Source organism: Haliaeetus leucocephalus, unplaced genomic scaffold, assembly GCF_000737465.1.
Source record: "Haliaeetus leucocephalus isolate CR32 unplaced genomic scaffold, Haliaeetus_leucocephalus-4.0 Scaffold240, whole genome shotgun sequence".
NCBI lineage: Eukaryota > Metazoa > Chordata > Aves > Accipitriformes > Accipitridae > Haliaeetus > Haliaeetus leucocephalus.
The window spans coordinates 3213960-3239734 of NW_010972676.1; the positions used below are offsets into that span (position 1 = coordinate 3213960).

At 48.2% G+C, this 25775-nt stretch overlaps 1 protein-coding gene across 1 annotated transcript in view; it reads right to left on the reverse strand.

The window, feature by feature from the left end:
* Positions 1–1382: 1382 nt before the first annotated feature.
* ITM2C (integral membrane protein 2C) overlaps positions 1383–25775 on the reverse strand; it is a 26268-nt gene continuing 1875 nt past the window's right edge. Inside the window, exons 2-6 of the mRNA XM_010568248.1 lie at positions 10748–10885; positions 7473–7661; positions 7068–7178; positions 3062–3212; positions 1383–1748 (exon numbers count right to left, since the gene is read on the reverse strand). Of these exons, the coding sequence (XP_010566550.1) occupies positions 1657–1748; positions 3062–3212; positions 7068–7178; positions 7473–7661; positions 10748–10885 (681 nt within the window). The 3' untranslated portion in view covers positions 1383–1656. The remainder of the gene's footprint in view (positions 1749–3061; positions 3213–7067; positions 7179–7472; positions 7662–10747; positions 10886–25775) is intronic.

The following is a 25775-nucleotide window of genomic DNA, read 5'->3' on the forward strand; positions in this document are numbered from 1 at the left end:
AAGTTTTATTCTAAAATATATTCCCTTTTTTTGGTTCTGCTGAGTTAATGATTATACTTGCACTTATTTTATCCTTCCTCTTCTAAAACAACAAGCTCATTTCCACAGATGGTGAACAGGTCCAGATTTGCTGGAAACCAATTAGCAACAATGTGCCAAGTTGAAACTCACCCCATTCTTTCAAGCCAAAAAATTGCCTGCATTTCAAGAACCTAATTAGCTTTAACTATATTTACAGAACAGAGGGAAGAATATTTAATTACTCTGCAATTCTTCTGTCTGATTATCAATAGAAATGCAGTTTCATTCACACAATTTCTCTGCAGTATATTGATCAGCTGAATCTTGCCTTGTATCAATATCTGTACTACAATGGTGCCTGCAGATAATGTGATACATGGCTGGACTACAGTAATTACTATCAAAACAGCTTTCATCAGAGGAGTTATACAAGAATACATACTCTGTTAAAAAAAAAAAAAAAAATCTGCTTCCACACTTGCCAGTAACTACCAGTTCTGCTGCTGATACCACTTTGTACACAGGCATGACACCCTATCCGCACGCAGATGGAATCTCAACAACTCAGGAAGGCAGACCCCGTGTGAACATAACTCATATTCCCAAGCAAGCAAGGCTGGCCAGGACAGACACAAGGCTGGAGTAAACCACCCGGCTCCACTCGCAGCCACAGCCTATAGATGGGACATCAGTGGAGCTTTGGCACCTTGCATCAAAGATTCACCTCTTTATTTACTTGAGCAAAGTGACAGCAGATCTGCCCTGGATCCACAGCCGCTGCAACTGTGTGTTAAAGGGTACACAGCCTTGCACTTCACTCTCTGTTTTGTGGTCATGGAGCAGGGACATGCTGTGCCATTCCCAGCCCACCTCATTGCCCCTTACCCTGGCCTCCTACCCACCCTGAACACCCATCAGGATACCCTGCATTGCTCAGTGGGTCATGCTGAGCCATGCCACATTCAGGAGGAGATGTGATGAGGGGTGAGTCCAGGAGCCAGTCATTAAAAAACCCCACATAGTGGTTGCTTTCAATGTTTGAAATCTGGTCTTCAGGGGGACAGCACAGAGCAAGCTGGCACCACCACAGCATGGTTTGGGCAGAAACCCTCCCTCTGCTGAGCTTTCTGAACCACCCTGTCTGTAGCCTCACAACTCTTCTTTTCTTAAATGCATCTGGTTATGTATATTTGGTCATTACATCAGCATCAAAATGGTAACCCTCCCCTCTTGTGCATACACCTTCTGTCCCAGTGCCAAGGCAGCCCCAAAGCACTGTACCAGCCTGAAATCACTCAGCCAGGAAAAGAGTACCTATTTCCAGCACTCCTATTTCTCAGCCACCCCTTCAACCCCAAACCTGCTTCCAAAAGAGATTTCCATCCTGTGGTGTGGGAGAAGCTGCATCTACTACCAGGTTATCTTCAACCACTGTGTAAATTTAAGCCCAGCAAACGTCTCAGGTAGGTAGCAGGGAGAGAAGAGAATCCACTGTGAGGCCATAATAGGCCCAAGAGGTTAGAGCTGCACAAGCAGGGGAGTAAAAAAAGTAAGACAGATTACCATGTCTAAAGAGAGGGCTGAGAGCATGTGTATGCAAGCAAAGCCAAGGAAGGTTACATGTGGAGAGTGGCTTCATGACTTTTTGCAGATAACAGTTTCAACCACAAAAGTGTTTTCAAAGTGACGAATATGATGACAGTTTCCAGCCTCGCGTCGACTGATACCTAGAAGTGATTGAAAGAGAGGAGAGGGGAAATTCAACAAATGATAATCTATAAGAGCTGCAGCAAGTGGGGAAGGAAAGCAGATGAGACGCAACAGCAGAACACAGAAATGCAGCAACAACATAGCCCATACGAAAAGCAGCATAATCCGGTCTTTGGAAGAATGGCCATATTCTCTAGGCCATGGTCCTGCAGTAAGAGCTGTCATGAGCTGGGGGAGCTGCCTGGAAACAGCTGGTTTCAGCTGACAGCATCTCAGTGTTAACTCAGAGACCAGAAAGCCTCACGAAACCAGCAGAAGTCACAGGCTGGTACAGAGCACAGCTCTGAACGCAGCCAAGGAGGGCTTAAAATCACCACTCCTCTGGCAGTTTGTATCTCTGCATGCACTGATCCTGCTATGGCCCCAGCCTCTCTGGGAAACAAGTAATGCTCCCCATGCCCTTAAACTGCAAGACCTCAACTCTGGGCAGCTCTGCCAGGCAGCTACTCCCCTCTTACAGCAAACCCGGTGGTGCCCTGCTGACGAACAGGACCATGCCAGGGCTCCACAAGAGCAGCAGCCAGTGTGCCAGCAGCCCCACGCACAATTGTGCAGATCCTGTTGGGAAAGCAACCACGAACTACAGCCATGGTGACTTCTGCACCCAAATGCTATCAGCACCCTGCAGCTTCCCCAGAGATCCAAACCCAAACTGACTATAGGTTCACGTTTCAGGTGAGCCTTTAAGTACACCAGTATCTAAAAACAAATAAATACAAATACTGAAATTAAGGATATATAAGGTATATAAGGATATATTAAGGTATATAAGATACATATTGCTGATTTTCATGAAATCATTCTAGGGTAGTCAAATGTTCTATCTTCACAACTTTTCCCATATTATTAGGAACTTTATTAAATAAAGGCAATTTGCAGATCTAGTCTGCTCTGAATAGTTGCCACTGAAGTGGGCGTTTCCATTAGAAAAATTTTCCAAACCGTTCCCAACAGCACTGCTATTAGTTCAGCCTCATGAGCCCACATGTAAATGAATTGCTGGGTCCCCTAACCATTTTCTCAATGTTTCTATTAGGCTGATAGATGATAGAAACACAGCAGCCTGAACCCATTTACAGCAGCATCATCCCATATTTGGGTTTAGATTAATTAGATGAGAAACACTTCAAGAGATCTCCTGTGTGCTTACACCCACAGTGAAACCTCCTCTCTCGTCATGAAGAGGCCAGCATGGCTGTAACAGCAGAAATAATGATTGTGATGTGGGGGCAAAGCGAGTTAGGACAGCTGAACACAGCAAGGCTCTTACGTCTCCTCGCACTTCTCCGCTTCAGCCTGTAAGTCTCCTTGCCGCTGCAGAGACGGTAGATGAAGGAGCCGAGCTGCTCCATGTCACTGACATGCTCAGTCGCGATCATCTCCTCCTGGATTATGTACGTCTGAGGCAGGTACGTCCCTTTCTGAAACGACACAGTTTCCACCAAAATAAAGCACAAGTGGTGCCATGATCTACTCCTTGAACAGAACTGTCTCACACAGAGCACCAAGAACAGCCAAACTGCAGAAAATTCACTGTTTGAAGGCTCAAGCTCCACTTACTGAGGCCAGTTAACATGCTTCCCTGTCCTTGCAGTAAACTGTCTCATGCTACTAGCGCAGGGCACACAAAACAAATTAAATCCAAGAATTGAATGTTCACATAGGGGATTAAGCCAACGTAGGATCAACCCTGTTATAAACTAACCCCAGTTTTAAAGGAGGGTGTGCGAAGCTGTAACTCTGAGAGCACAACAAACCCATCTGGAAAGGGATCAAGGCTCAACCAAAATGCCAGGAACTCCACTGAAAATGTGGATTTTACACTTACTTCAAAAGGCAAAAACCAAAAATGCCAGCCCTGCTCAGATTCCAACAGTTTCCTGAGTTTTTCACATTTCCCCCTCCTCCTTGGTCCATTCAGCACAGCCACAGTGATCTCCTGCCCTTATAGCCCACAGGAACGGGGACTAGAGATGGACACCACATTCAGAAACACCGCCCTGCATGATAGCGCTAGGCAGTCAGGGGAAAGAGAACTCTCGGCACACTTGCATCACCCTGCAACATAATTCAGTGACTCTGGGGCAGTACAGGAAGGCAGCTCACGCCAGGGACCGAGCTGAGGCAAAGCAGCACACACAAGCTCCCTGCTGTTGGGGTGGAGGCCACTGTGAAGACCAGGGTGATGAGTGGGGTGCCTGGTGGGGGGACATGGTAGAAAGTAACCAGGGGCTGGAAAAAATGGGGAGAGAGAAAATGGGGTACCTGGGAGCACCCTGGGGATGGAGGCCACCTCTTCCCCTGCAGGAAAGAGATCTGCTTGGCATTGAAGACTCTCTGCAAGCTGATCCCTGGAAGCTCAGGGCATCTTGCAGCTGTCTGGGCACCACTGTGGCAATAAGCAGCTGTGTTACAAGGACACCTTGGGCTGGGGGGGCACTTCTGAGCAGACTAGATGCTAACTAGGCCGTGAAGCAAAGACTCACTTCTGGCCCCTTTCGCTTAAGAAGAGACAAAGAAATAAAAGAACCAGCAGATCCTGGGTCCAATATAAATGTAAACAAGAGGAAAAGCAAGCAACAACAGCACAATTTCAAATACCACCTCTTCAGTTTCCACCACAGGGCTGGTTATCTCCATAGAGATGTACCTGGAAACACGCTGTCTTAACTTCATGCCGTGCTGTTGGGCTGGCATAGCCTACTGGATCAATAAAGCTCTCCTCTAATGCTGGAGGACTAGGCTATTAGTGGAAGTTTGTACTACACTAACACAACAGTTCTGCAAGAAATTCAATTATTGATTCTCAGTGGGAGAGTGCAGGACAGGGCATGCGATATGTGCAGTTACTGGCAGGAGCTATCATGTTAACACTCGGGGCTGGGGCTCAGGATTTGCCATATCCTTGAACTGTTGAGAGGGCTTAGAGAGACAGACACATGCACACAATCCAGTTTCTTCATTGTTTTAGAGTTAAATAGCTGTGGCACCTGAAGTAGTCAGGAATAATCGCTCCTCCATCACAGGACTGTGCAACAAGGACAATACCTTCAATTCTCCACCAAGAGTTTTAAGAAAACTAAAGCTTTGAGCATTTTGTGTTCCGCATAAGGTGTGGATTGTTCATCATTTAACTGGGTCATCTCCAATTTCCTGCTGCTGCACGAGGGAAGCATCCCTCCATCCTTTTCTCTCAGATACTTATGCAGCCCTGTTCACTAAACTGTCACACCTATACAGAATATAGCCTGCAAGAAGGGGCAGAGCTGCCATTTACAGGCAAAAAAATCAGACACAAGAGGCCTGGTAATGCATACACGGTGACAGCAGGGCCAAGACGTGAACAGGGTCTGGCACAGCCGTGCCTACACACAGCAAGGATTGCAGAGCAGGCACAGGACACGTGACAGCCACACTGCAATGGGGCACCTCAGCACCAGGCTGGCTGGGGAGAAAAGTGCAAAGGAGGTTCACTGACTCCCTGTGCTGCCACAGTCTGCTGGAGCAAACCGCTGGTGTTATTTGCTAGACTAAGGTTTGGTCCTAGAAACAGGACTGAAACCACTGAACATCTTCAAAAGTAAACTTTCAGCTGGAAATTAGTCTCATTTGTTAGGGACTTGACTGGATTCAGAGATGCAGGGAAGGCAAAAGTCTCCAAGTCCAAGGACCAATGCAGCATCCAAACAGGAGCACTTCTGAGCAGGGGGGCAAGTCATCAGGTGATGAAGGTCCCTGCAGCAGGAAGAAATCTGCCCTCTCTGCCTGACACAGGCCACCAGTAAGGCCCTACCTGTGGACATTAAGATCATGGGTTCACAGGCTAATTCAGCTGGGGAGGGACCTCAGGGCTTTACCCAGTCTAGTCTTGAAAACCTTTAAGGATTTCAAGGAGGCAGTACAACTTCCATGGGCAACCTGTTCCACTGCTTCACTATCCTCCTGGTGATAAACTTTTTCTGAGCTCAAGACCAAACTAAACACTTAAAAACAATGTCTCTAAGGTGCATGTTAAAACCTCCACAGACAGATTAGACACTTACCCATCCCAATGATCAGAAAGTTACTTAAACCCATATCTGCTTTGTACTCCCTTTAAAGAATAAAACACGTAAGACCATTTAAATTGTATTTTTATCCCCTTTTTAAATTCAATTTCTGATAAAGACAAAGTATCATTTTCATTGACTGTGAGTTTATATCTGTTATTTTAGGATGTGACCAACATTCCCAATCTCTCAGTTTTTTTTCTGGGGCTCTGCTGTCAGGTTGTACAATCTTGCCTTTTCCATTTCCCTCTGCCCCAGGGCCTGGTCACCTGCCATGGTGAGAAGCTGTGGCTGGTTTGGAGTGAGTTGTAAGTAATGTGTGTTCTACCTCAGTAGGGTTCCCAGCACATTTGCCAGACGGTCACAGTGCAAGAAATTGCGAGGACAGCTAGGAAACAAACTGGGAGTTTGACAAGGACTGGAGATCAGGCATCTCTCAAGGCACAACTTTTTGCCTCTGAGCTTAACCCCTACAAAGTTCATCACGCTGCATGTAGCAGCAAGTGAGCAAAGGGAATTTAAGAAAGAGAAAGAGTTAGATTGCTAGGCGTTTTTTTCTTTTCTTTTAAACAGACCATCACAGAAGGGAGTCAGAGACCCAGGCTCAGTGCTTTGCTTTACCTGCAAAAGACTGAGATAGATATGCACCTTCTGCAGTCTGGGTTTTTTTCCTGCTGCTAAGATTAAATAGCACTCTATTTTAAGACGACTGTTTCCAGTCACTGCAATTGTGGTACAGGCTTCTGAACTGAACAAACCTGCTGGTACTAAACCCAATTAATGCCTGCTGTGAGCAAAACATGAGCCCAAGTCCGGTGTTGCAACCTGCAACACTGCGGGGAGGGCAGCACAGATTCCACCCCCAAAGGGTGACAAAGCTCTGCAAATGGCAAACTGCAGCAGTAACCAAGGCAAGAGTGGAAGGAGGGAAATTTTTCTTTTTTTCCTTGATTCCTATTATCAGTAAAAAACAGAGGGAAGGAATCTGCTGCTTCTCTGCGTCACACTGGTCAGGCTGATCCATCATGCCAGTGCTACTGTGCTGCCTGCAAAATTAATATTTCAGCTAAACCCCCTGAAGCCCTTGCTCTACGTGAAGGCTCAGCTCTGTCAGGGCCAAGGCTTACTTCCACAGACACAGCAGTTTTGGTTTCCCATGAGATTCTAGCTGGCACTCAGGAGCCAACTAAAGAAAAGCATGCAAAATAAACAGGATTGCAGCTGTACCTTCACGTTAACCAGCAGCTCCCACAGGTTGCGAGGAGGCATCACAATAGTGGTGTTCAGCTCGATAACGTAGCACTTATCCAGCGTTATGTCATGATAAGCTGTCAGACCCTGCATTCCAGGCAGAGAAATTTAGGAATTGAGCTCTTTGCAATGAAATGTGGCTGGGAAGATGGGTGAAAAGAGGAAATTCAGGGAAGACAGGAAATTGCTTTAAGCAACAAACTTGTCCAAGGACCTCCCTACCAAGCAAGACGAGCATGTTGGAAAATCTCAGAGAGGGCCTTGGGACAGAGGACAGCTCAGTTAACAAGATCATCGTAGACATATGTGACATGAGCACCATGCTGGTGCACCCCAGCTCAGTCCCGTGCTACGCCCCCAAAGGCCCCAAGAGCTCCTTACTCGCTGGAAATCGTGGATGATATCCGCAGGGTCGCTCCCGCCAAACTGGGGCACTGGGACACTGATTTGCTCGTAGTTCTCCTCAATGTAAATCTTGACATCTTCATGCAACTCCAGCTGCCCTTTGAATGGTGAATACAGTGAGTCTTCATAAAGGACGCCGCAGTGAAACACGCTCTCGCGGGGCAGCTGCAGGGACGAGATCCAGGTGGAGGTACAACACTCATACACCCCACACCCCATTAACAGCTACAGCAAACATGGGAAGAAATGTACCCGTACTGTGTAAAAAAACTCTTTTCAAACAGATGCTTGAATATATTTCACGATCAGTCTTTTTACCAGAAAATGTTCTTGATGAAGATATAATGAAAAACACCCTTGTGAAATGACCACGTCTCCCCTCCTGCTAGACGGGTCCAAAGGGAATAAAGGATTCCCTGTGGGATTTCACAAGGAGGAATTCAGAAAGGCAAACTGACTGCCTTAAATTTCATAACCAGGCTGTTCACATCCATCTATAGACATGGCTTCCAGTAACTGCATTTTTCTACATAAGGCATATAGGCTTGGGGCAAGCAGAGCATCATTTCTAAAGGCGCTTGTAGCTTGGATATGGAAAATGCACCAAAACAAAGCAGCTTCACCTCACGGCAAAACAGGAGCTGCTGCTCTCCAGGGCTCCAGAAGCACAAGGTATGGGCAAGAGAGCTAACGCATGGTGAGAAATCAAGTTTGAGCAGGAGGATCACAGGGACGAACTGCAGCCATTGGAGAACGAGACATAAAGGCCCCGTTCCCTTGGTCTGCAAAGCATCTCTGACCACATTGAATAGGCTTTGCTGTGTAATTGGGTATGAGCTGTCATTTGGTATCCCAGGCAGGCAGTTGGGGTGACAACAGGTGGCCCCAAATGTACCAGCGTGCATTTCCCAGTGCCATTCAGCACACACCAATGGTAGATACTGACTGGGTGATGGACTGAATGCAGGCCATAACCCAGCTGACAACCTTCCTCAGTGTCGGCAGCTTCATCTCATAAGGAAGTGTATACACCAAAAGCCCTGCAACAGGGTGCCATCAAACTATCACAGTGGTGTGGGAGAGGGTTGAGCAGCCCTACAGTTGTCACAGGGTTTCCAGATCAGGTATAAATGAGCTTGGGTGTAATGGGTTCGTGTGGTGCATGGGGTTTTTTTGTTAGTGGGGGAGGGTCGGCCGGGCCAGCTCCCGCTCACAGCTGCTGGAAGCTCCCCCGGCTCCAGGCCGGACCCGCCTCTGGCTCAGGCCGCGCCCATCGGTGACGGTGGTAGCGCCTCGGGGAGAACACGGGGGGGACCCCACGGTGGAGCAGGGGAGGAGCGAGGAGGAAGGAGCGGCAGAGACCCGGGGCGGCGAGCTGACCCCAGCCCCCGTCCCCTGTTGCCCTGCGCCGCCGGGGGGATGTAATCGACAGGGAACCAAATTGTTCCCTGACATTGTGTAATTCGTGTTGAATTAAAAGAAGACAATAAGGCTTACATACCAATCGGGAAGGGGGAAGAGACATACTGAGATTTAGCAGATGCCTTGTGTAAATAACAAGGCTTGCTTAAATGGTGCGTAAAAGTCACGGGAAAAGAGCAACGGCTATAACTTACTAGCTAAGGAGGGAAAAGAACAACAGCTATAACTTACTAGATAAGGAGGAAACAACGGCTATAATTTACCAAATAAGGGGATTAACTCTGCCAAGACTGCACTTCTCCACATCAAAAGACATTCTACATCAAAAAACACTCACCCTTGAGAAGATCGACCGAATCTGCCTAGTAACAAACCTACACGAGTGAAGAAAGAGGAAGCAGGACAAGGCCGAGACTTACAAGAAAGGGCTGCATGAACTGTATATAAGAAATGTAACTATAACATAAAGTTGCGAGCCGTTGGTAGAGCGCGGACTCCCCGGCCGCCCAGCGCTGCTTGCTTGCTATTCTCAATAAATATATTGTTATATAAAAAATTGGCTCTGTCGGTATATAACAGGGAGGAGGCGGAGAGAACCGGGAGGGGAGCTGAGGCGGGAAGGAGGGAGGGCTGGGGGGAAGGTGTTCTAAGGTTCGGGTGCCCTTCCCAGCGTCCTCATTCAGGTTCGACTGGTAGCACATTAAATCGATCTTGTCTCTTCCCCAAGCTGAGCCTGTCTCTTGCCCGTGACCATAAGTGGCGAGTAATCCCTCCCAGTCCTTATCTCCACCCCCGACCCTGCCTTTGTGTTTTCTCCTCATCCCCCCGGGGGCGGGGGAGGGGGGAGCGAACGAGCAGCTGCGTCGTGATTTGTTACCGGGTGGGCTTAAATCACGACAAAAGGTAATAAAGCACTGATGTATCTTAAAACAAAGATTGCAAATTAATTTGAAAGCAAGAAAATTTATGAAGCAAGGGAGTGTATAAAAAGACTATATTGCCGAGTGGCTAAGCGTTGGCTGCAGAGACAAAGGCAGCCAGTGGTCTTGGGAGAACTCATTCACTAATAGCTGCTCTGCAGCAGAACGAAGGCTTCAGTGCAAATTGATGCTCTGGGGTTTCTTGGCAAAACACTCAGCAAGCCACAGAGCTCAGCAGTTTCCTCCTTAAAAAGCAGCTCTGCCCCGTCTCATTCCCTATGCTCTGAGTCACCACAATGCTGCCAGCCCAGCACCTCAGCTAGGCCAAGCTTTGCAAATACTATGTGGAAGAAAAGGTGCTGAATGTAATGGATGTCGAGGGCTCACCTTCCATACCATCTCCCACTTGCTTTTCACTTCTCTGCCTACTTTATTAATAGTGGCACCTATTTTTGTTACACCTACACAGTTTTGCTGTGCTATGGCCTAAAAAACCTACTGCAAAAAGTTGTTCCCTTGCCTGTACCTCCCTGCTCTCTCCAAGGCTTGCTCTCCCCTCACAATAAGCCATGCTTTCAGACTGCCCTACCCGTGACAGCAGTGACGTTGGGTTTAAAAGGTAGAACTGGCAGAATATTTTTATGGAGTTAAAAAAAAAAAAAAAGTCAAAACAAAGCCACAAGGGAGGGCAAGAGGAGAGTTTCTAGAAGGCCTTTCCTAGCAGTCGGGACGGAGGTGAGCCTGAGCCCACCACTTAAGACATGCCTTGACTGCAGTGCCCAGAGGACTGGCTCCCAAGTTACCGCAGTGCAAAGCAATAAAGAACAGCACCATCTCTTTCAAAGGCTGAAGCGGCTTGTCTGGCTGCTCCAGCTGAAGAGCCAGCAGTCCTTCCCAACTTGCCCCTACCTGGGTGACGAAGAAGTATCTGTACACATACATCGATGCAAAGACCAAGGCCAGGAGCAGTACAAGGACACCCATGGTCAGGTAGCACACCCCGCTGAGCGATGACCTCCTGCCCTGCACCGTGGGAGCTGGCTCCTCCTGCGAGACAAAAACAAGAGTATCTGCCAGCTGCCACTGCAAGGGATCAGAAAATCAACTGTATTTTATGCAAAGGCTGTGCACAGGTTTGTGGTGTGCAACTGAAGAAGGCAGGCACCGTCCTGAGAAGTTACTTCACTTCTGACAGCATGAATAAAACACTTCTTGTGCATTTTGCTCTCCCACCCCCCCAAACATATATTTTTTTATATAATATATAAAATATATTTTAAAAAAAAGTGTATGTGAACATACACACATATATGTATACTCTGCTTTCCACCAACTGCTCAGAACAAAGTCAAGCTTTGTTTCAGTGGGCAGTAAGGAGCAACTGAAAAAAAGGAAATCAGGAACTAACAGTTCCTGGCTACTGAATGTAACAGCATTTATGTATTTATACTAAAAAATTTTTGCTAAAATGCTACCACTCTAGCAGAATTTTTCAGGGGAAATTTTTGAGGTGGAAATTACTGGTCTCAGAGAGATACCTCTCCTGGCTGTGCTAGGGTGAGCCTACCCAAACAACTGTGTTGATCTCAACTTCATTTTCAAGAAGATTCCCACATACCTTCCAGGAATATGGTCAGAGCATCAAAAGAAAACATACTCACCGTTTTTGAGCACTGCCCAATCTCTCTAGACAGTAGCCAGCTCACCTTGTTACAGCCCTCAAAAAGGAGGGCAGTGCAAAGGCAGGGTTACCTCCTGGGGACCACTCATCCCAGCCTACAATGTTCTTGGTTTTACTACAAAAATAACCCTCCAAAATGTTAAGCAGGAGGATGTAAGGCCTTTCAGCAGCAGATGAAAGAAGCCGGTTCAGAGATGCCCCAGTTTCCACACAGAAGAGCCAAAAGCTGCCCTCAATTGAGCAGGCAGGCAGGGGAGAGAGGCGCCAGGGAGAACTCACGCAGATTAACTCCCTCTGTGCAGTACGTGATCGGATGTGTTTGATTAGAAAGACACTCTCCACAGCTAGCCAGAGACCAGTATGAACTGGAGGAACAGTTTTAAAAGCAAACAACAGCCTCTCATTTCTAAGATTCATCACTTTTTAAAGAGATGTTTCTCCAGGGTAACATGGCCAAAACCTGCAGGGTGGTGCAGGTGCTGAAGGCCCAAGGGGAGATGACCCTGGGTCCCTGCCACCCTCTGGTGGTATGTGATCAGCTCTGCCCAGCAGAGCTGGCAGCAAACACCTCTTTCCCCTTTCCCTGCCTTGGAGCTGCCCTCGTGAGAGCAGCAGTTCAGCCCCAGGCTTGGAGGTATCAGGTCGCTCCTGCCCTGAGACTAGAGCACCCCACCATCCCTGGGGCACCCATGGGGAGCCCACCAGGCAGGGATCCCCTCCACCTTCCCGGCACCTGAGCTCCATTGAGGTACAGAACAGGGGCAGAGCCAGGGTCCTGCAACCCCTCTGCTACCTGCTCCACACCCAGCCAACATGGACTGCTCTAGCCATTGACTTTTTCTTTTCTGGCCACATACAGACTGATAATTGCAAAGACCAAATTGCTTTGGGAGAGCTACAATTCCAGCACACCTCCAGGAGAAACTAATCTATATTTATTTCTCCTTCATCCCAGCTGTTGAAAGATCCGCAGCACCTCTGTTCACCGCCAGCTCTCTACACTGAAGGATCAGTGTAACCAGTTTGTTGCTGCTCCTCCACCAAATAAAGGGATGAGCAAACTGAAGAATACCACATTTTAAGTTCACTTCCAATCTTTCCCTGTCTCTCCTCCTGCAGACGAGGGGCAGCAACTGTGAGAAGCCACAAAAAAAAAAAAAAGTCACATTACTAGAGGAAGTTTAAAGGCTCTCTGACATGAACTGGTAGGACAGGAGAGTCATGCTGCATGTCAAGTGTTTCACAAAAACAGATTTCTCCAGATACATGTCATCAGAGAAAGAGTGCAGACAGTGGGGGTGAAGAGGAACGAAAAGATCTTCTGCTACTGACACTGAAGCAAGGCTGAGAAAATGTTTAATGCTCCACAAGCGAATTACATCCGAAAGGTGCCAGGTTCCCATGATGGGTAATGCACTGCTCGCTTCCTCAGTGAGCTGCAAGTGCTAACCCCATGGAAAGCTTGGGGAGAGGGTTCAGAAGGACACAGCGACTCAAAGAGGAAAACAAATACTCCCAGTAAAAAAAACCACCTGTGTTTGAAGAATGGTAGGGAGGGGCAAATAAGCCCTTGCTGGTTTGCTATTTGCTAAAGCAGCTCTTTGCTCTTTGCACAGCCAAAGACACAGTGAGACATCCCACCTCTCACTGCCAAAGGATATGAGTTCAGCTCCCTACAAAGCATTCAATGGCTTCAGGAAAAACGCCTGCATTTTGCATCTTGGGAGAAGGTAGGGGAAGTGAAGGAGAGCTTTGCCCTAGGAGAAGTTACAAAACACCAGGAAAAATTAAAAAAACCCTCAAATTCTGAGCGGGGAAAGAAAAACTCAGCAGCAACCATTCTGATGGAGTGGGGATTAAGGCAGTGAGGTTAAAAATGCTGCCAGGCAGGCCAAGGGGAACAATTAACCACAGTCCTGCAAAATATTGCATAAAAATCACCTGCGCAAACCGTCACTAAAATATGCATCTCCATCCCCCAGCCCAGCAGACTGAAAGGCCATCAGCCTTTGTCACTGTGAATGAATTACAATTTAAAAGCAACTACATGCCAGTTGGCACCTCGGCTTCAGGCTGGAGGCATTCTCAGCGCTGACAGCCTGTGGACGGTGCAGCGCGCAACCTGCTTTAGCAGCATTTCACCCAGGATAACAAATCTTTACCAGGCTGGAAAAATCCAAGAAGCTTCTTCCACAGGCTGCTGCACCGCTCACGCCACAATGTACCTCCTTCCCACAGGACCGCCACTCCCTGCAGTAGAAATGTGGGTATTTTAAAAAATGGGCAATCCATTGCAGCTGATTTCCATCTGTTCTTGCCATAGGAACACCTGGGTCTCCAGCAAGGAGCTAACCTTATCATAAAGAGAACCAGGCAGTCCCAGCAGCAAGCTGCAGGAAAGCCATCCGTGCCAGAAAGACACCAGGACAAACCAGCAAACCAAACCATGCACCACGCTCATGCCGCATGGCAGACTCTGCAGATTTGGCAGCATTGCTGGTCTCCATGAATTTTGGTGGTGGGGAAAAGAATTAAACTCGGCAGCAGGGTTCTCCTGAAGAGCAGATCACACCTTCGAGACATGCATTTCCACTGAAGACAAAAAATCAAAATATTAACACACAAAAATGCTGTACGTTCACCAGATGTTTAACAATATTCCATAAGAATTCATTAACCAGATACTTTTCTTGCAACAAGCCATCCTACTAATTCTCTGCCTCAAACAACTATGGGGTTTTTTGGCAAAGAGAAATGGCAAAAGTTGGTGTCAAAACCATCCCTGGGAAGAGGCAGGGACAGGTATTTCAGTTCAGCAAATGGGCTTTCCTTTTGTTATCATTTTAAACATGATATTCCAACAGATGGGCATATTTTACACAAAAATCAACATAAGGTCCTTCCTCCTCTCTCTGGGCGGTGCAGAGGACAAGCACTCATTTGCTCCTCCATGAACAAACAGATAGAGAAGTGACAGCAGTAGAAGAAGAGCATGATGTCCCATGGTCCAGGTGCTATGGATGTACACAGATGGAGGATGCACAGACAGATCCACAGCTCTGCGGAATATCCTTCTGCGATTTCAGGGCAGGAAAACCCTGCCACTCCATGCGATGATCCTTTCTTTGCTCCATATTTCTTGGCACCACCGCATGCTCCAGCGCCAGTGCAGGCAGCGGAAGCCACCGCTGTGCTGACCCTATAGAAAGGGCTGGGCTGGCTCCCTTTCCACTGGGAAAACTGAAAGAAGCCGTGGGCAGAGCTCCTTCCCCTGCACAACCCGAGGGGAAGGCACAGCTCACTCTTCCTCTGCGTGGGCAATGGGGGAAAGCAACCATCTCTCAAGAAGAGTGCCTGCGCATCTTGGTTTTCCGCCAGGCATTGTCCTGCTAATACTTCATCCCACTGGGTGAGAGACAGAGGAAGCTCCAGCATGCAAGCCTGGAAAACCAGACATGCTGACTCCGCTCCAGTTTGCAAGCACGATTGCTTCACAGACACTCAGCCCAGTGCCTGGCAGCAGACAAGATACTGGAATATAAAAAGGAATTCCTTTCCTTGGATAAAACAGGCTCTTCACTACGCTTCAGCACTCTGCCTGCTTGCAAGGCTGGCACAGGAGCAGAGCACAGCCGGCAGATACCTAGATGGGAGAGGATGAAGTTATGGTACAGACCATTTGGCAGAGGAGGCTTGAAATTAGCCTGAGGGAGGAGAAAAAGTCCTAATTCAGTCTTCGTGGATTTTCTTCAGAATTTCAGTTCTTGCTGAGGACATGATGAAAATGGCTGGTGTCCTGTTATCCCTATTTGTTACTGAATGGCTAAGGAACATCTCTACTACAGGGGGCTGGAGGACAAAAGCCTGGCTGTGCTTTACAGGTACAATGTCTGGTCCATAGCATGGAAATCAAGTCCAAAGGCCAGAGTAAGACAGAGCAGGGAAACCATCAATGCCTGTCAAGCACTGCCAAGGGCACCAACTGCTGAGCAAACCCTCCTGGCTTCACGGCACTGAGCCTTTGGACACACAAAACTAGTAAGAGCTGCTAGCAAGAACCACACCCAGTGACATGCTGCCTTTGATATTTCTCATGAATACAGTACAGGGTTATGAAAAATAGATATTTGATTCTATCGTTTCTTCATCAGCAATGTCTTCCTGAAGATTACAGAAGTGAGGAAATTAAAGGTGTCATATCATGCCTTGGTCTCTTCCTGAGTTGCACACCGCCTTGGCAGAGATGGACTCAGCTCATACCTTTTTCCTGCTTCTTCAGCTTTGGAAACAGCTGAGTTCTCCACAAACCACTTTTCCTGCATTTCTGAAACACACAGGTTTGAAATCTTTCATTTTAGGTGTAGCAGGGCCTGACAAACAGGGGACAAAGCTCGGCAAGTGTCTAAATATACACCCCCAACAGGCAAAGAAGCTTGGGGCGACTAAAAATAGCAGATATGATTTTGACGACTGACAAGTGAGGAGAGAAATGCGATGCAGAGTAAATACTCAAAGGGACGTGGTTTGGAGACGAGTACTGTCTGAAAGGCAGCAAAACATGTCATCGCTCTCTGGGAGGTTGCTTGTTTCAAGGGAGCAGCAGCCTGAGCTCTCAACGTAGAAGATGCACTGACGTAACTACAGATACTGCCACAGGCAGCCACGGCTTCTTCAAAGGATGCAGGCTCGAAACCTAAGAAACCCACATCAGAAAATCTAACTAACCTCACCGTTTACTCATTTCTGGTAACTAAAGGCCAATACAGACTATGGGAAAAGAAAAAAAATCAGTTCAAAGTCTCTACCTCCAGCACATCAAGTCCCATATTCACAGTCAAAATCAGTTACTGCTTTACAAAACTTAAGGACTTGCTATAGCAGCATCTCCATTGACTTCAGATGGAAAAACCCCACAGCTGACTGCTGGAAAACTGCATTGCTGCTGCAGTGTGCGTAAGCTGGTACAGACTGACCTCTCCTCTGATGTGCTGAGCCTGGCTTTGAGTGTCACCTCTCGGGATAGCGACCCCCATGTCCTCACCAGCACAGGCTGCTCTTTCCTGCACGTGAAGCAAAACCCTCTCATCCAGCCACCCCACAGACAGCATCCCTACCGCCTGCAGGTGCTGGGCACTGCCAGCACCTACTGCTGCTGCTCTGTATGAGAAAAAACACTGGAGAGTTTGTGGGATAAACTGTAGGGCAAGGAGATCCAGACCCCCCTCCCAGAGACAACCACTCCTGTATTAGGCATTCAGACCCAGGGGAGCTCGGTGGTGAAGAGCCCCCAGGACGGCCAGAGCAAGCAGGGGTGGCCAGCCAGCGTTTGAGACTGGAGCACTTGCCAAGCTAGAGCTCTGGAGAAGGAAACTGAGACTATGCACAGGGAAAAGGCAGACGAAGGAAGACAAGACGGGGGAGAGGAATGGAGAGAGAGAAATCATCGCAGCAAAGGCAGTTCATCCTTGCATGCACCAAAGCATCTCCCATGATCCAAAAAAGGCTCCTCTGCCACATGAACAAAAAAGGAGTCCTGTCCTCAAGAGCAGTTACACTTGGAGGGAGGAAAGGGAGTGAAATGAGGAGAAATACCAAGTGACACCAAGGAGGGAACAGTGCCTGGGCCATCGCCCTGGCAGAGAGTCACAGGGGTCAGTGCTCAGCACTAGCAATGAGAGGCCTCTGAACAAGCCCATCACCTGGAAGGAAAGTCCTTCCAGGCTGAAGAGCATTTCTAATGCTTTAGGTCAGAAAAGAAAATAATGTGTGCATGCCTGGGGAGGGGAGGGGAGAGACACACACACACACATATATATGGCATACAGTTTCCGAGGCAACTGAACTCCCTGCACACTGTACTTGAGCAGTGCTTGTGCAGGGCACACAGCAGCATTTCCACAGAGCGCAACTGATGGCTTTTGGACTCAAAGACGCCTGGAAGCCAAAAAAAAAAAAAAAAAAGGCATGTAATTAAGAGACTATCACAGCCAAAGGCAAAAAGGCTGCAATAAATGAATCTAATCACATCTTTAAACAACACCACAGCACGTGACTAGCAATAAAGCCACCTGCCTCAGGAGTCCCTTCGCAGCACTGGAAATTAGAATATCAAAAACAACCACTGGCTAATTAAAACCCCCAGCTTTGTTGCTATATGACAAAGACAGCAGGATGTTAAAAACACAGCCTAGCATATGGGAGCTCCTAAGTGCTCAGTGATCATATTTTCCTTCTCCCCTGTCAGCAAGAGAGATATAACCCCCCCCCTCTTCTCTCCTTTTTCCATCCTCTTCTGGAACTAAGAGGCTGCCTCTCCTCCCTCTTTGCACAGGGTTGAGGAATTAATTTCCATATTTTTTTTATTTTATTTTTTGGCAGAGCCACAACAACTGCCAGCTGGAGTTTTTCCAGCCTCCCTCTCCTCTTTCCCAGGAGTAAAACCATTCGCAGCATTAGCAGAACCAACAAAGCCCCCTGTAAAAATACAGCTATTCTTACCAGGCACACAGCTAAAGCCCCGAGTGTCACACTGAACAGGCAGGCAGAGAGAAAATAAACAGCTGTGATAGAGGCAAAAAATGTCCCAACCTGGGTGTTTAACAGCCTGACTGCCAAAATACGGTGCCTGATAAATGGCCTGATTTCCAGATATCAACAGGAACTGCATCCACTCAGTGCGACAATGGGGAAAATCAGTCCCTGCCCCCGGGGCAGCTCCACCACCACAGCTAAAAGGCTCTGGAGCACCTGGGCAGATCTCACCTGGGAGAAGGAAGGAATCAGAACAGCCAAGTGAAGGCCAGGGGTTTTCTGCAACCCTGAAGTGGAAGGTAGCATTAAAAGAATAGGAATTTTCCCCAGCAGAAGAATGAAGGTTAAGCTTTGGCATTGGGTCTCAAAACCTATCTAGAGCAATTAAAGACAAAAAGGCAGCTCAAGCAAGAGTGAAGCACAGCAGCTGCTCTGGGAATAGGGGAAGCTCTTAAATTGAGAGGTTGGCAAAGTTAAAGAGAGACTTGATTCAAAGGTAAAGACATATGCAGGTGGGCAGACACCTGACTCCTTAAAAGACCTTTGACCAATGCCAAAAATATTAAAGAACATTGATAAACTAAGGCAAGGAAAGGCCAAAAGCTTTCAGCTTGTTCTTCGTGTAGCTGAGTCTTCCTTCTCCTCCCAGGTGAAGAGAAGCTGCTAACAGCTGCCCACAAAAAGAGTCTGCTTCCTTCCACCTTCATATGTGGCTTGGAAAGAAGCAAGCCACAAGCCTGACTGCCCACCAAAGTGACAAGCTGTCCTGTGGCAGGAAAGTGGGACCATGTGCTTGGGAAGGAGCTGGACAGACGTCCCTTCTGACAGCCACACGCTCACTTTTTCCTGGACTAAAATTGTACAATTGCTCCAATAGAAAACAAACATACCTACCAACCTGTGCAAGAGGCCCAGGGAATCCTGGGCATAAGCCAAGAGATAGCAACACATTTTTGCAAAAGGTGTGAAGGATCAGGTGCTGTCTCAACATATTTGAAAGCAGAAAACATGACAGGGAAAAGACCTCCACACACACCAAAAGGTTTGACATTATTTCACCTGAAGTTGTTCACCATCAGTGACAGCTTTGGATCCTAATGAAGCACCAGAGCAGAGCAACAGTTGGGCAGAGGACTCACTTGAACACCGCCGCTGGGCTATAACCACTGCTTCCCTGCAGGAAGCTCCATGTCCAGATAGTTTTGGGGCCCATGTAAACATACAATTTAAAACGATAGCACCCACCTCTGAGCTTCTACAGTCAGGCAGGCAGAGATGGTCAAGAGCAAATTAGCCATTTTGGATGTCACCTAGGGCAAGCCAAGCACTGCTGATCTGGTTGTGGCCAATTAAGCCATCGCTGTCCCACCTCACTCTTTCACTAGAGGTGACTGATTCTCAAAAGGCTGGTAGAAAGGAGGACACAGCCATGCCCAAGACGCTTACAAGCTGGAACAGCCAGGGTACTGCCTTCTGCTGGCTCTGCAGAAGAGAGGGGGCATCAGAGCTGTAAATCCATACTGTTCACTTCAAGCAGAGGGGTCAGAGTCCAGCATTTCCTGGAGTACAAGCTGAAGCAACTTAATGAGGAACCAGATTTCAGGTTACATTTGCCTGTTCCCTGAAAACCAGGGCTTACACAGTATCACACCACAAAATGAAGTCACTGCTCCCTTTCAGAACACTGACTGATTATCTCTTCTCCCAGCAGCAGCGTAGGAAAACCCTGACAGTCAGTCCTACACTCGAAAATTCACCACAAAGAAACAGTGTCTAGTTTAACAACAGCAAGAGAGAGGAGGCAAATTTACCCTTCTCTGCTTTGTTGCTCAAACTGACTTCAATGGTAGGGCATGGCAGCAAGGAAGACAACTCTGCAATGCAAGTACAGAGGGATGAGTTAAAAAAACCCAAACCCCCTCAACACTGTCCTCCCTCAAATGGTAACACTGGCATTAAAAAAAGAACAAAATCCCCATGCCTAGGTTCCCACACATCACCTTGGAAGAAAATACCCATCCAGAAGCGAAAATGCCATTTCCATCTCCTGTAAACCCAATAATGAGCAAAGATTTGGTAGCAACAAAAGTAGGAATTGCAAAACTGCACACAAGGACAACTCATCCTCCACAGATGCTCCAGCTCTCAGACCTGGAAGCAGCGCTCTGCTGTGGAGGAGCTCCCCTCCTCTGAGCAGCCATAGACACAACACCTGCCAGGCCACCTCTTCCCGAACCGCCACGCCAGCAGCACACTGCAGTGACAGGGTGGAAACCAGCGTTCTGCGTATCACTGCACAGCACAGGGCTTCTTACAGCAGAGCAAGGATGTATTAATACATGCAGTGTATGCAGCAAAGCTTCCACCTCATACTTACGTTTGGTTCATTTTTACCCTTTAAAGCTGCTTCTTTTTAAAAGTATTTCTTGGTTTTCTGTGTTTTGCCAAAGAAATTGCTGTGCCCAAAGAGGGTAAACGCAGGAGGTTCTTCCCACGTAGAGAGCACCTACATGCAAAGCTGCATGGGCTTTGGCTCTCCCCCAGCTTTGGGAAAATGCACACCTCTAGACAGACATTTCAAGTTTCTCCATCTCCAGCTCTTCAGTCTACATCTCCTTCATCAGTGAGCTCCATGTTTCCAAATTCAGTCACATTTATAACATTTTTGCTAGAAACAGTCATTCCCTCTCCTAATCGCCCCACCAGTTTTAGCCAGATCCTTTGTCATGCTCAGCTAGAATATCAAATATTCATGTCCAGAGTCCGGTAAGATACTCAAGTCTAGTATTTCACTAGAGCGGATCCTGTAAGGGTCTGGAGATGGTTTTTTCCAATTCAGTCCTCTTCCTCTGCTTCCAAGGCATCCCCAAACCACAGAGGACTGAGAACCAGTGCCAATGCTTCTTTTTAAGCTGATGACTCCATACAGGACACAAAAAGAAGTCATCACTTCAGCCCACATGGATATGGGAAGGTTGGGCAAAGGCCAGGAAAAACCTTCTGTTACAGGAGGCAGCTTCTTCAAATTAATATCTACCATGTTTAGGTCACTAAATCAAGACCTCAACATGGTGAAAATACCTGCAGCTCAGGAGCATCAAGCCTGGACTCAAGCCAGCAAACACGTCAACGAGCATAAACAATCCACATCGCTGCCAGCTAGTTTTTCTCTTTCTCTCTGGATTTACAGCTTGCTTTGTGAAAAAGCCTGTTTAAAAGACTTTTCCTCACATCCCCTTCCCTCACCATCTGTCTTCCACCTCACAGCATCCTGCAAGGAAGTCAGTCACAAAACCCAGCCCTTCATTGGCACAGCAGCTTCTACCAAGCTGGTGTGATTCCACTTTACAGGGCTGGCAGAGATGCCTGCATGGCCAGCAAGAGCCACTGCTTCTCCACCTGCCCCATGTGCTGGAGCCCAGCTCTGGAGCATCACTGCTCATGATGCATCGGTACCTCTGGGAAGACCAGAAGCAGCATTGCTGCCTGTCCTGCTCCGATCTGGTGCCACCTCCCATGAAGCACGTGTCCTCTTGGGCTTGTTCAGGTCGATGCAAAGCAGTCACGGCTCACATGCTTGTCTGAGTGCAAGAAAAGGCAGGGGAGTGGGAGCACAGCAACACCCCCAGCAGCAAGACACTATCTGCCTGCTAAGAGCTCTGCATCCACAGTGGACCTGCTCCTCACTGGGGAGTTTCGCAGTGGCAGTCACAGGAAAGAGAGCTTCCCGGGCACCAGAGAGGCAGTCGCCCACCCAGGTAATACGCTCCCCAAGGGTTTCAGGGCTTTCCCCTGCTATTTCTGTACAAACAGGGCAACAGCACTCAGGGCAGGAGCTGCCACTGGCTGCCCAGGGAGCAGCAGCCCTGCAGCCAGGAGGTTGAGGCACCCCACCAGATGGTCGTGCAGAGGTGCAGCCTACAAAGAGACCACACAGAGACAGAAGGGTTGGACAGATCCAGCACCAGACAGCAAGCAGCTCCTTGTAGGAAGCTTTTCCATATGACCAGGAAGGACGTGATCCAAAGCCCACTGAAAGGAAGAGTCTTGTCAAGTCTTGGGGAATGCGGACGAGATGAAAGGCACGAAACCAAAGCCTGGTATTACCGCAACCAACACACAGAAAAACATCAGTCACACCCACAGGACACCATTGTATGCACCCTGGAAAGCCCCTCACACACCCCAGGCCTATGACCCACTGCCAAGGTGTTTCCAGCAGGCTTGCCAGGCCTGCAGGTATGGAGAGAGCTCTCCCAGTCCTCCTGCTTCACCCATAAAGCCCTTCTCTCCCACCAGCCAGACCTAGCAGTCACGGCCTGAGCAGACATCGCCCTCCCTTCAACGTTCATCCTTCTGGCAAGCCGAAGACGAACACAATTGCACACGCCATCTCAGCACAGCCTTTCCCAGATGCAGAACAACAGGTTTTGCTTTCTGCTTCCTCTACCAACAGGTTTCTGTGAAAGCGCAAACCATCATGCGCATCTGCGCATCATGCGCAAACCATCCCGGTCTCCACAAACACCTTGTCTGCGCTGCAGCATTTGCTGTAAGGTACAATTCACCCCAGGCCAGCAGGGAGGAGTGTCTAGCAGAGCCCTTGGCCAGGGCAGCTGAGCAGCCAGTCTCTGCTACATACAGAGCAAGGGGGATGAGAGGTGCCTCTCCCCTCCAATACTTATCATTTACATCTCGTGAAGCAGATTTTAATGAAACCCCTTCTCCTCTGGCTCTCACACTGTCTCTGTAGAATAACTAGCTGCAAGTATTAGAGGGTTTACAAGGAATCGACCAAAAAAAGAACCCAAACCAAATTCTGACTGGAGAGCTCCAGCCATCAGTTTTACTTGATTCCTGTGGATTTCGACGTCCATCACAAATGCAAGGAGTGTATTTCCCAGCACAATTAAAGACACAGCTTATGTATTTATTTCCATTTCAGACTGTAAATCTGGAGTTCAATTAAAACTCACTGAATAGTAGTTTGCATCTGAAAAAATATTTTCCAATGAACACAACAAATTATTTTACTGACTGAACCTCAAACTGCCTTCTGCTCGAGGCTGCTATATCCTCCCAGCTCCTACAACAAGATTGTTTCTTTTATAAGCCCTTAAAATGTTGCCATTGCTTCAAAATTACGTGGATTTTTCTGACAGAGTTCAAACTGCATATTCTTTCCAATCCAAACTGAGCTGCACAGGGGAGAAACAAGGCTCAGCACATGTGAGCTTGCTATCAGGACTCCTCACCTACTACTATTCAGGACACATTAGCATCACAGACATCTTCCTGCCTGCCACATCTTTGCATTCACGGAGCACCTGCCAAAATTCACAGGCTGCGGAAGCTGCCGCTGAATCATTGCCCAGCTCTGGCTCCTATCACTGGGACTGAAATTGTGAGATCAAAGAGGAAAGGAATGCAGAGCATCTTGTTTGCATGTCACCAATGCCATTTTGCTGCGAGGCAGCTAGAGAAAGACACACACAGACAAGAATTATTGGCAGCAGGAGAGAGAGCACGGCAAGAAAGCCTGGCTGCGGAAAGACCAAGCCCACAAGTTGGGTGTTTTACAAAGCAGCACACTCCCGCGGTCCAGCTAAGTACAAACTACACCAAAGAATCCAGTGTCACAGATGCCCTGAAAAACAGCATCAGGAAAAGGCCACCTTCTTGTCAGTGGATGTGCTGCTCCCTGGACACCCTCATGCTGCACTGACTCACCCCAACCTGCTCCTGCCCTTCTGTCACAGGTCTTATGCTGATTTTCTTACATGCCTATCCGCTGGAATTAAGAGACTGTTGAAGAGTCTTTGTTCTAAATTCTTGTTTTTAAGTTCCTCTATAGTTCACGTGGGCTTAAAAGAACAACATTGTGCCCCCCACGAGTCAGAGAGAGGCCCAAGGCAACATAAAGAACCTAAAATTTATTATTTGCTACCTAAGCCAATTTCATTCATCTGGCAGGACCTGAATCAGAATAATTCTGATTGCTGAGATCTGGCAGCACTAATGATGGAAAAAAGCTTCTGTCACTTTTATTTTTTATTATTTTTTAAACGCCTTTTCTCACAGTGCTCATGAGAAGGAGCTGGATCCTGCCCAAGCTCATGCAGGATCGGCAGAACAACCGACTTCCCAGCTGCGGAAAGCTGGTTTAAAGGCAGCATGAGCTGGAAGTCCAGCGTGATAGTCAGCTTTCAGGGTTGAATATCAAAGGTGGGAAGAAATCTGCCACCTTCTTTTGTTCATAATTAGGAAAGATGAAGTCTAGAAATCACTGAGAGATCACAGCTGGCCACATTCCCCCATTACAGGTTTCTGTACAGCTCCTAGGTGTTAAAGTAATAGATGAAATCATGACAGACAGAGCACATTCAGACACTGACAGCACAACTGAGAGCTGCAAGCATATCTGTGCAGAACTGAGCAATCTCTTGAAGCCCCTACCGCAGAGCAGCTCTCCAGGGCAGGTAATTCCCACTCGCTTGGTAAGACACATGAGGAGGGACACTCTGCACTGCTGCAGGAATGGAGCAAAACCACAGCTCCTCCATAGTTTTTTGAGTCAGTGACATACTAGGGTTCATCAAATGGCCAAACTGCAAGCACAGTCTTAGGCATTTATGAGGAATACAGAACTGCCATTTAAGTCTCCTGCTCTGAGACAGAAGCACTGTAACAAGGCAGACTTGATGCTGTGGGTCAGGCCTACCTCTCTGGACAAGACCCTCCCACTACGCAGTGTGGTATTTACCCCAGCAGGTCCAACCTCACAGAGGAGCCTGCAAGCAGGGGGTTCTCTAGCACAAGAGACTTCAGAAACACTCAACTCCTAGCCAAACACAACAGTGCCCCTTTCACCTTCCCCTCCTCGAGAGGGGCACCAGCCATACCACCACTGCTTCATGCCCAGCACCGCCTGCCAGTGCCTGCCCGTGACTTAAGCCATCTGGATGGGACTCAACACAACTCTACCCCAAGGCCCCAGCCATGCTCTGCATCTGCTAGGGATGCCCCAACGCCTTCATTCACCTCACGCCTGGCAGGATCCCAACGTCTGCAGGTGTGTGCACTCGTTCCCCTCTGATACCCATCACCCGAAGCCAGCAGAGCAATTCAACTTCAGCATGTCAACTCCCATCTTGAAAACTGCAAAACATCTAGAGAGCTGCACGTGCTCTTATCTCCTTGCTTCTCATCCTGCTCCAGCACCAGCTGTTTTGTTCCTCTTGCCTCTTCTCCATGCCAACCCTAAGCCTCCAGAGATGTTAGAATTTGAAATCCACCCACGAATGATCTATCCCAAATCACATTCCCCCAGGCAAAACCACCTAGACCAAACGGATGAGTTCTGATGCCACTTGTCCACGCTGGCCATTTACTTCAGTGCCTAAGGATGGCGGCTCCCCATAATGGCGCAACTCCCCTGCCCCATCCCCTCCCTGCTTCTCCAAACTTCAGATGCCTTCGCACCCTCTAGGAGGTGAACTAACATCCATCAAACCGGACACTTTTATCTTCCCCTGGGCGCCTCTCCGAACAGGAGCGAGCTCCAAGCTGACACCCGACCCTGCGCACGCACCTTCCTGCTCTCATCAGCTCTAACTTCGCAGAAAAGGGAGAAGACCCGGCGCAAAGAGGGCTATCACCGGCGGCCCCCACGGGGGCCGGGTCGCACAGCCCGGGCCGCGGCGGCCGCCCGCCCGTCCCCGCCCG